The sequence below is a fragment of the Lactuca virosa genome, chromosome 5 (genome assembly GCF_052849685.1).
Source record: "Lactuca virosa cultivar CGN04683 chromosome 5, Lactuca_virosa_CGN04683_v6, whole genome shotgun sequence".
NCBI classification, from domain to species: domain Eukaryota; kingdom Viridiplantae; phylum Streptophyta; class Magnoliopsida; order Asterales; family Asteraceae; genus Lactuca; species Lactuca virosa.
This window is the reverse complement of record NC_136430.1, coordinates 46,354,835-46,366,554: the sequence shown is the minus strand read 5'-3', so window position 1 is coordinate 46,366,554 and position 11,720 is coordinate 46,354,835. Positions and strand designations below refer to the sequence as shown.

General features: G+C 39.7%; 1 protein-coding gene across 1 annotated transcript; it reads right to left on the bottom strand.

Moving 5' to 3' along the window:
- Window positions 1-1,575: 1,575 nt before the first annotated feature.
- LOC145111216 (putative mitochondrial protein AtMg00860) lies at window positions 1,576-2,660 on the bottom strand. The gene is made up of 2 exons (XM_079047512.1): window positions 2,575-2,660; window positions 1,576-1,945 (listed from the first exon to the last, which is right to left on the bottom strand). Exons 1-2 carry the CDS (start codon window positions 2,658-2,660, stop codon window positions 1,576-1,578), a joined length of 456 nt encoding a protein of 151 aa, XP_078903638.1.
- Window positions 2,661-11,720: the final 9,060 nt, after the last annotated feature.

Here is an 11,720-nt window from a genome sequence, read left to right as displayed (position 1 = left end):
TTGTCGTTCACACGTGACACTATCTTGTAAGTACCATCTGCTCGGGGCATTAACTTGTTCTTGTGCTTTTTGGGGAACCGCTCTTTTCTTAGATGAACCCAAACCAAATCACCTTCCGAAAATATCCGAGCCTTTCTGTTCTTGTTGGACTTCTGTTTGTACGAGGAATTAATGGCTTCGATACGATCACGAACCTGAGCGTGTAGCTTCATCATGGACTTCAGTTTGGCATCTGCATCTTTGTGGACTAACTCCTCCTTGGGAAAAGGGATTAGATCAATGGTAAATAAGGATTCACGCCGTAAACAACCTCGAAGAAAGAATGGCCTGTTGCGTAGGTAGGCGAACGGTTGTAAGCAAACTTGCATGCGCTAATTTCACATCCCAATATTTCTGTGTCTTGCTCACCAATCCGCGTAGTAAGGTGCCCAAGGTTCGGTTTGTGACCTCGGTTTGGCCGTCCGTCTGTGGGTGGTGTGATGTGCTGAATAAAAGCTTTGTCCCTACTTTCCTCCACAATGTGTTCCAAAAGTAACTCAAGAATTTGGAGTCACGATCAGAAACTATTGTTTTCGGAATCCCATGCAATCGAATGATCTCCCGGTGGTATAAATCAGCAACCACACTAACATCATCGGTTTTGTGACAAGCAATACAATGGGCCATTTTCGAGAACCGGTCCACAACTACCATAATTGCATCTTTACCCCCTTTGAGTTTGGGGCAGGGCCACAATAAAGTCCATGGATACGTCCTCCCAGGGGCGAACTAGGACGGGTAAGGGAGTATATAAGCCCAGTTTGAATGAGCTTTTAGCTAAGTGGCACCTTACACACTTGCTCACGATATTAGTTACATCCCCAAACATCTTGGGCTAAAAGAAGTGTTCTTTTAGCACCTATAAAGTCTTGAACACCACAAAGTGGCCTGCTAATCCACCGCTGTGCGCCTCACAGATCAATAACTCCCTGATGGGGTGTTTCGGGATTCAAAGATGGTTCCCTTTAAATAGGAATCCATCCTGCACCAAGTATTCTCCCTGTGAACCACTATTACATTTGACAAATACATCACCAAAATCTACATCATTTACATAATAGTCTTTCAACGCCTCGAAGCCTAGCAAGCGAACATCGAGGTAGCCAGTAAAGTGTAACGCCTAGATAGTGCATCCGTCACCACGTTACTTTTGCCATTTTTGTACTTTGAGGAAAAATGGAAGGACTGCAAGAACTCCACCTACTTGGCATGTCTTGGGCTCAACTTTTGCTGACCATTGATGTATTTTAGTGACTCGTGATCTGAATGCAAAACAAAATGGTTAGCACGTAAATAATGGCTCCAATGCTCCAGAGCCCGCATAATGGCATAAAACTCCTTATCGTAGGTGCAATAGTTCAAATGATCTCCCCCTAATTTCTCCAAGAAGTAAGCAATGGGTCACTTGGCCTGGATCAAAACGACACCAATACCCACCCCGCTTCCGTCACACTCTACTTCAAAAGGTTGGGAAAAATTGGGCAGGGCCAAAACAAGAGCAAAACACAATCGTTATTTAATCGCCTCGAATGCCTTTTAAGCATCTGCTCCCCACACGAAGGCACCTTTCTTTAAACAGTTGGTAATCAGACTCATCACCGTACTAAATTCACGAATGAAACGCCGGTAAAAGGATGCCAATCCATGGCATGATCGAACGTCGCTAATGGTTTTGGGGGCCGGCCACGTCTTGATGGCGTCGATCTTGGCTTGATCCACCGATACGCCCGCTTTGGACACCACATACCGCAAGAACTTCACCTCGTCCACGAAAAATGAGCATTTCTCCATTTTGCCATAGAGTTTTTGGGCTCTTAGGGTCTCGAACACTTGTTTCAAATGACTCCCATGCTCCTCACGACTCTTGCTATACACCAAGATGTCGTCTGGATAAACCACCACAAACCTGCCAAGAAAATATTTAAAAACTTCATTCATTAGTCTCATAAACGTGCTCGGGGCGTTCGTGAGGCCAAAAGGCATCACAATCCATTCGTAAAGGCCATGCTTTGTTTTGAACGCCGTCTTCCATTCGTCCCCTTCACGTACTCGGATTTGATGGTACCCACTTCGTAAGTCGATTTTCGAAAATACAACCAACCCGTGAAGTTCATCTAACATGTCGTCAAGCCGGGGAATCGGGAAACAATATTTGATGGTGATGTTGTTGACCGCCCTGCTGTAGATACACATCCTCCACGTTCCATATTTCTTGGGTACGAGAAATACTGGTATGACACATGGACTAAGGCTTTCTCAAACATATTCTTGGGCCACGAGCTCATCAATTTGCCTTTGCAACTCCTTCGTCTCCTCGGGATTGCACCGATAGACCACCTTGTTTGGTAATGGATCCCCTGGAATGAGATCGATCTGGTGTTCGATGCCACGAATCGGAGGCAAGCCCAGTGGTAACTCGTCAGGGAACACGTCTTTAAACCCTTATAAGAATTCTGTCACGTCATCATAGAGAGGAGTTCCTGCCTCATTATCCTTGGCTACCATTAGGTACACCATGCCACCGCCGTCAATCACCTTTTCAACCTCCCGTTCAGTGGCGAAATTGCAAGATTCGGTTTCTTTTCTTTAGTCTTTACTGAACGAATGTCTTGTGGCGCCATTGGTTTTAATATGATTTTTTGTTGTTATGTTTCAATTCATATTCATTGCTCCGCCCTCTATGAGTCACGTCTCCGTCATATTGCCAAGGACGACCCAAAAGTACGTGCAAGCATCCATGGGAACTACGTCACAAAGGATATCATCTTTGTTCGAGCCCATAGTCAAGCCGACCATTACATGCTTTGTTACTTTTATATTTTTGTTGTCATCTATCCAATGGAGAGCATAAGGTTTAGGATGGTTCATTGTGACCAATCCCAGTTTTTCCACCATTTCGCTAGATGCTACATTAGTACAACTACCATCATCCACTATTACAGTACACCATTTATCGTTTACAAGACATTTAGTATGAAACAGTTGAGTTATTTGATCGGCCTCTTCGTGTGTCACCTTTGCTTGCAATGCCCGAAGGACCAACAACGTATCATAGGTGGGAGCTTCGTAGCTTTCATACTCCTCTTTTTCTTCTTCATGTTCGGCCTCTTCCTCAAATATGGAACCTTGTCTTTTCTCTTCTTCAAGTAACTCGTCCCGAAATTCTATTGCTTCCCGTAACGTCGTGACTCGTTTATTTGGACACACACTTTGGAAATGCCTGAAACCTTGGCACTTGTAGCACCGCACCTTGGACAAACTAGTCTCCTTGAAATCTTTAGGATGAGTCGTGGTTTGGGGAATCCGGAAGAACTACCTACGGCAAAAGGATTAACGGTTGCATTCTCGGGCTTACTCCAAGATTAGGTTTCCCGAACTCGGATTGAGGGTCGTCGGTTTTCTTGTATTTTTCTTGATTTTCTATCTTTAAACACAAGCCACAAAGAGTGTCAAAATCAGAATATGGATACAAATCAACAATGTTAGCAATATTCAAGTTCAACCCGCATAAAAACCGAGACATTTTTTGCTCCTCGACTTCATCAATGTCACCCATAAGTGACAATTTTTCAAACTCGTCTATATATTCCACCACATTCATTTTGCCTTGTTTCAACTCGGCTATTTTTCTATAGGTTGCAATGCGGTGATTAATTGGTACATACCTTTTTCTTAACTTTCTTTTTAATGATTCCCACGATGCAATTTTATCCTTACCCTCCCGTGTTCTCTTGGCTTTAAGCCCTTCGAACCAAAAAGAGGCACCACCACAAAGTTTTAGGATGGAAAACTTACAAGCCTTCTCGTCATCTACATCTTTGAACTCGAACATGCGTTTGATTTTTCTTTCCCACTCCAAGTACTTTTCCAGATCCTTACTACCCGGAATTTCGACAACTCGTTGACTTTGAATTCTTCACTTGGCCTAAGTTCACGCCTTGCTTGGCTTCTTGGTTGGCCATCTTGGATGTCCCTTAGTGCTTCTTAAAGATTGTATAGAAAATTGGGATCATTAAAATCCATAGTAACTGTAGGATTGTTTCGGCTATGATACCACTATGTTGCGTGCATGGGGACTATTTTCGGATGGAAGGGAGAGAGAGAGAGAGAGAGAGAGGGGTAGAACACAAGATTGTGAGGGTAGAGAAGAGGATAGGGTTAGTTCTTACCTCAAGACCTATTGAAGTGTGACAACCCGAAAATTTTATTCCAATAAAAGTCAAACTTCCCGTTTTGATCTATCTTATTTTTAAGAAGATTTAGATTCTAGACTTGGTTTAGGACCTTTTATTTGAGGTATTGTTTAAAATAGAAGTTTAGAAATTAAAAACCAAGAAGTCTTGCAGCCGCAAACCTCGCATGGACCGCAAACCCTTCGCGGCTGTAATCAGTCTTCTGTTCTCGACCATGATATTGCTTCGGACCGCAAACCTTCGGTTTGCGGCCCTGAACTCATTTTCGGCCGTGAACAGTCCTCGGGCCGTGAACCCTTCGGACCCCACACTCTTCCCTATATATAGAAGTTTGACTGACTTTTACCTCACTTCTTCATTCTTGGCCGTAAACGCACTCTTTTTCTCTCTAGATCTTCAACTGAAAACTCCCATTTACCTATCAAATATCATCCTTCTTCCCTTAATCTTCAAGGGAAATTACTTAGGATCTTCAAGTATTCTTCTTCCCTCAAGAATATTGGGCCGAAAACTCAACTGTTCTTGGGCCGTGAACACCCAGATTGGGCCGTGAACTCAAGAACACCAAGTGTTCTTGGGCCGTGAACACACAGCCTGGCCGTGAACATCAGGCAGCCCTCCATATTTGCTTCTAACACCCTTCTTTGTAAGTTAAACTTGCAAATTAGTTCGTTTCCTAGCATCCTTATGAGTATATTCATTAATAGTATACCTATATATTACATAAATTGTGTTTAGGACCGGTTTTGTTAACAAGACTTCACTTGTGGAGCTAATGTCCTATACCAAATCTTCAATCGAATCCCCAACATAAGGTGAGTTTATACCCCTACAATCTATCCTTTTAAATGGCTTGAAATACTTTATGGGGGGGGGAATAAAATTTGAACACGATTTATTTGTGTTAATAACTATATGTGTAAGCAACCAAACAAAAGGTTTGCTTATTATTATTAATATTGTGTTAATATTTACCTGTGATAACAATCACACAAGAGGTTTTCTTATACTTTTAAATATTGTGTTAACAATAAAAGATTACCAAATACTTCCAAAATGACTTAAAGTCATGTAAACTCTTTAAAGTAATGTAAACTCTTTTTAAACACTGTTAAACTCTTTTAAAATGTTTTATAAACTCTTTAAACTTATATTTGTCAAAATCATGTTTATATATGTATAGGTATATAAATAAGCCTTAAAGGGCTTAGGACTAATGAATTGTCTTATTTCCTTTTCCTTGTTTGGATGTGGGCTTAATTAAGGTGAAGTTATTTGTCTGAAGGTCGTTTCCTTCTTAATTATATATATTATACATATAGGAATATAAAAGGTTACTTCAATCAATATTGTTACCTTTGTATCATGTTGAGCAAAGGGGTACATTCATGAGAGATCATGCTAATTAGATAGATATAAATTATAATAGGTATAATTTATGAAACAAACGAGAAATCTATTTTTACTAGATAAGTACTTGAGGTTTAAACTACTTTGTTAAGAAAAGGATAAGTACTCGAGGTTCAATCTTTACTTAAATCTAGATAAACCAAAAATGTGAGATACTACTTCACGGCATAGCAATATACTTGTTATGTCGCGTTTTGTAACCAGAGTGGGCATTGTGTGTATAGATCTATACGGGACTAACAATCCCACACCTCGCTGCTATCTACAGTGGGACCTGTCGGTCTACAGGTGACAAATGTCACATCAGTTTCGATGCCAGAAGGTCGTCGTGTTTATACTAGTCAATCAGCATGGTTATAACCACATCACATTTTAACCCTAATTAATCAACTTAATAATAAGGTAGTTATTACACCAGTAGTGTATTTTGAAGAAATACTACAACATAAATCATTTTCCACAAACAAAATAGAAAACATTCTTCTTATAATTTTATGGTGAGTTAAAATTATGTCATACTTTGTTATAAGTACACTAACACTTAAACGGAACGGTTTTATAGGATTAAAACTACTTTTCAGTTGTAAAGCAGAAAATATAAGATTTTCTGGAATGTAATCAATCACTTTCTTAAAACTAAAGCAACCATAAATGAAACTAATGCTTATGAACTCACCAACTTAAATGTTGATCCTCTCTTTCAAAATAACTTGTATTCTCAGGGGATCCAGTAGACAGGTACACTCCCAGAGCTTTTGAGAAGACAGCCTAGTACCATGTTACGTGTTTTGTCTTTTACTGTACATACTTTTGATGTCAAATATCTAATGTTTGAACACTTATGTAAAAACTTATACATTATTAATGCAATGGTTGTTGTACTTTGATTACTATAATGCATGTGTTGTGATACTTGACATGAAGTCACCTGCCCCCGGACGTTTCCGCCGTTCTTGTTTGGGGGTGTGACAGATTGGTGTCAGAGCATTGTTTATAATGAACTCAGTATATCAATTCATAAAAGATATACAACTATAAACACATTGGGATAAAAACACTCTGACCAAGAGTTATACTTTAAAATATAACATTATTTTATAAAAGTATAAGTACATGCAGAATATATATATATATATATATATATATATATATATATATATATATATATATATATATATATATATATATATATATATATATATATATACTAGAACGAGTATCACAAGAAGAACAAAACAAAAGTATTTGGAGGTTGGACATTATAGTCAAACTTGGACAGTTATGTAGTCATATCTGGGATAAATATAGCCTGATCAACTATATTTATTTGAGATACGCAACATGTGTTTGGGAGTGATAGTGGTGTTGCAACGAGTCTAAAACTTACCAACCATATACATAAAGGAATACTAGAACCAAACATAAAGTTTAAAATACTATAGGAGTATTTTATGATACTATATAATAGCAACAAAACTAAAAACTTATCAACTTCATATATTAAGAAGTTCTAGAATCAAACATATAAATTAAAATACTATAGGAGTATTTTAGGCACCATAAATAACTTATATGAAAATTAAAAGACCCTTCCTGATAGTTCTATAATTACTAAGTGTATACGTCAATGTTATATATAGTTGAGATCTTATAGACTTAGAATAGGTGATTTTCAGTCTACTTCCTGTTCCTTGTTTGGTTGTTGTTTTAGAGTAGGATCACTTATTCAAGGGTCTATTTGATATGGATTATATATAATATGTACACACTACGTGATTATGGAAAGACAGGAAAGGGTCATCTTCGTAAATATTTTTTTACAAAAATGTTTTATTAATCTCGTAGATTCTTTAGACATTCCCATTCTCGTATAAACCACGTAGATAGATGTAACCACTCCAGCAACCAACAGAGGAGTCAACGAGGATCCAGTAGAGTTTCACTAGGAGGATTCCGAGAAGGAAACCGATGAACAGTAAAGAAACTATAGAAATCATCAAGTTCCTTTACCTTATTAAGGGCACCGATTAGAGGTTCGCATGAACTTCCGGATTCGAACTCTCCATTATGAAGTAATGGGGATCAGTGTCAGAATAGGAAGTAAGACGACACATGAATTCAATATACCTACGGAGGAGAAGGACACCATATAGATACCAGGAGAGAACAAATCATTACCGCCCAGAGTAGAACATGCGAAGTGTTTGAGTGCCTTTTCATCACATTAATAACTAATAAATTAATACAACCTAGTGAGTTAGTGATTATACTACTCACGTCAGGTATTAAGCTTATCGTCTTTTTCTGTCACAACTAATAACAGTAAATCGGATCACGAAATCTTAATTGAGAGTGATTATTTATGAAAATTCATAAGTCTGTTTTATGTCGACTATGTTGTGAATTGTTTTCAAATCTTTTCGAAAGTTGGAGCATGATATCCACCAATCAAAGAGAATTTAGTTTGGACGACACTCGGTTTATAACCATTCTAAAAACTTACTTCTGCTCTTTATCAGGAATGCATCATAGGGATGTAGTTCGAAACATTGAGAACCGTATAACAAAACGAAAATTTTATATGTATATATAAATAATTAGAATACATCTAGAGACAACCATCGTTGCTCACGAGCTCGTTTTCTCATCGTGTAACAGAATCATGCCTCTGAAGAAACGTAACCAACCAACCGGCAAAACACCAATCCTTCAGATAGATTCGGCTACGTTTCAAGCTGCAGTCACAGCCGCCGTAGCAGCCGTCATGGCGCACCTTAATGCTAACAATGCAAATGTTAGTGGAAATGTTATCGTCAATCCCGATCGTCGTGATAACCAATTTCAGCAACGAGTGCCTACTTGTAAAGACACTCCGGACCTCAGACCTAATATCCTGAAACGAAAGTTCGAGAACGAGAAAGGGAGTTGTTCAACTCAAGGACCTACCGAAGGGCAACAATCTGGGGCAGTCAATACCCCCATCAGCCCTGCTATCCTAACACCGACCACACCATACCTAGGAAACCTCCCACACTGCAGCAAGTGCAACTACCATCATTAGGGAGTCTGCCGAGTGCCGCATTGCATTAGATGCAACATGAAGGGGCCCACCGTCCGCTTCTGTAGGATTCCGACTGACTACCTTACTTCAACCACCAATGTTGGAGTCAATCCAATATGCCACCTTGTGGTGAAATTGGACATTTCAAGAGGGACTGTTCAACAAAGAAGAATAACGGGGGAGCAGGAGGAGTTTGACCCCAGAGCATGGGGAGGCATCAAAGAACCCTGCTATATTTTTGGTACGCTTCCAAATCCAAATAATTAATCATAATTATACTTAATCTCTCGTTCGAACCAAATCACAACACCCATATAAAACTAGGAACCTTAACAGGTAAGCTATGATGACTTAGTGTATACATTAGGCCCATTTATAATTAAGATTTGTAGACATAGAGTGAGTGATTCAGCCTCATTTCCTGTTCCTTGTTTAGTTGTGGGTTTAGGGCAGAGTCACTCAGTGAACTGTCTTTCCAATCTTAATTATACATGACTTGTGTACACCAAGCGGTTATAGAGAGACCTAGTAGGGATCATTTCATGAAAGTTCATTATTTCAAATTATCAGAACCCTCGTATTGTTAGTGCTCGTTAATTTCGGAGCAAAAAGTTTGCGGTAATAATACCAAGGATAAAACCGAAGGCACTGAAAACATATGTACGTAGGATAGTTCATCGTCCTAGTAATCACTTCTTCCAAACCGACTTAATATCTATTACGTCGAGGAGTTTCGACGTCGCCAGTCGACATGGTTTGGTTTGGTCCTCACCATACCAATTTCCTATGCTGTGTAAAGAACTTTTCCCTTAATCAACCATCCAATGAAATTCTTTCAATCCATAACGCAAACCCTTATATCGCCTCTCGCTTTAAAACTCCAGAAGTACCAATGCGAGGGGTACCACACCCTTCTAGCCTACTCAGTAGATAGGAAACTTGAAGCGAAAAAGCACCAAAGAAGTCTTAGAAGCCCATAACCACCCGAAGTATACCCAATAGATCTCCTAGGAAGACCACTCGTACAACATGTCAAGTTTGAGAGTAGAGACTAAGAACTCATGAGGTTGATCTATTGCTGCTAAGTGTATACGCGAGAGTGGTATATAATTTAGACTCAACAAGATTTAGGATGTGTGATTTCACCCTATCTCCTGTTCCTTGTTTGGTTGTGGACTTGGGGCAGAGCCACCCATCCGAACGTTTTGTCAATCTTAATTATATACGACTTGTATACACGAGGTGATGGTGGATGAGCCAAGTATGAGTCTTATCATGAACTTCAGAGCAAAATCCTTCATCATATATTCTACCAGAGGGAACTCATCATGAGACAACGATAGTGGGTCGAGCCACTAAATGACTACGAATACGAAATTCGTTATCATCCCGGTAAAGCCAATGTAGTAGCTGACACCCTTAGTCGGAAAGAGTACTCAATTCATAGAGTCAAATCATTGACTATGACAATCCATTTACATTTGTCCACACAAATTAAGGAGGCTCAGCAGGAAGCCTTGAAACCTAAGTTTGTGACAGGTGAAACCCCGAGAGGGATGGATAATAACTTAAAAGTCAAGGGTGACAGAGTCTTATACCTCATGGATCGGAACTGAACACCAAAATTCGGTGGCTTCGGAGACATTTTCCCGGATGAAGCCCACAAATCTCGATAGTCCGCTCATCCAGATTCAGACAAGTGGTATCTGGATCTCAAAAAGTTATATTAGTAGCGTAGTAGGAAAGCAGATATTGCCACCTTCATAAGCAAGTGTCTTACATGTGCCAAGGTTAAAGTAGAATATCAAAAGCCCGTAGGCTTACTACAACAACCGAAGATACCTGAGTGGAAGTGGTAGCGGATTGCAATGGGCTTCATAATCAAGTTACCCAAGGCAACAGGTGGACTTGATACCATTTTGGGTGATCGTCAACAGATTAACCAAGTCCGTGCACTTCCTGCAAATTGAAGGAAACATACAGAATGAGGGAACGATTCAAGCATTACAAGTCATGCTGAGAGCATATGTGATCGATTTTGGTAAAGCATGGGATACCCATTTACCAACTAGTCGAGTCCTTTACCATACTAGCATTTAAAGTTACTCCATTCGAAACCTTCTATGGTCACAAGTGCAGATCCTCTCTGCACTGGACTAAAGTAGGTGACACGCAACTAGCTAGAGGTCCAATTTCCATACAACACCTTCGCTGGTCTGGAAATCATCCGAGAAACTACCGAGAAGAGAGTACGAATCCGAGAGCGACGTACAGCCTCCAGAGTCAGACAGAAAAGCTACGACTTCAATAGGAGAAAACCATTGGAATTCCAGGTTGGTGACCACCTCATGTGAAGGTCTCACCCTGGAAGGGCATGATACGCTTCGGAAAGCATGGAATACTAAATCCAAGGTACATAGGACCATTTGAGATTCATTGTAGATTTGGTCCAGTAGCTTACAGGCCCCGACTACCTTGGGAATTCAATAAAATACACCCTACCTTCCACGTCTTTAACTTGAAAAAGTGTTTGTCCGACGAGACTCTTGTTATCCCACTCGATTAGATTGAGGTAAATGAGAGCCTCAACTTTGTGGAAGAATCCATAGAAATCCTAGTCAGTGAAGTCCAGAGAATGAAACAAAATCGTACCTCGATAGTGAAGGTCCGCTAAAATACATAGTGAGGACCTGAATTCACTTAAGAGCGGGAGGATCAAATGAACCATAGGTATCCACATCTTTTCCCTTCATCCATGTGTATCTCTTAGACTTAATTTCGGGAAGAAATTCCCTTTAACGGGGGGATGATGTAACAACCCAAAAATTTTATTCCAAAAAAAGTCAAACTTCCCGTTTTGATCTATCTTATTTTTAAGTAGATTTAGATTCTAGACTTGGTTTAGGACCTTTTATTTGAGGTATTGCTTAAAATAGAAGTGTAGAAATTAAAAACGAAGAAGTTTTGCAGCCGCAAACCTCGCATGGACTGGAAACCCTTCGCGGTCGTAATCAGTC

Bases quoted from the DNA above. Each gene is read 5' to 3' on its own strand.
- LOC145111216 (XM_079047512.1), bottom strand. From the start codon at position 2,660: ATGGCGCCACAAGACATTCGTTCAGTAAAGACTAAAGAAAAGAAACCG. The intron at 1,946-2,574 runs GTGATTGACGGC...TTTTCTTGGCAG, and splicing joins CTGAACGGGAGGTTGAAAAG to GTTTGTGGTGGTTTATCCAG.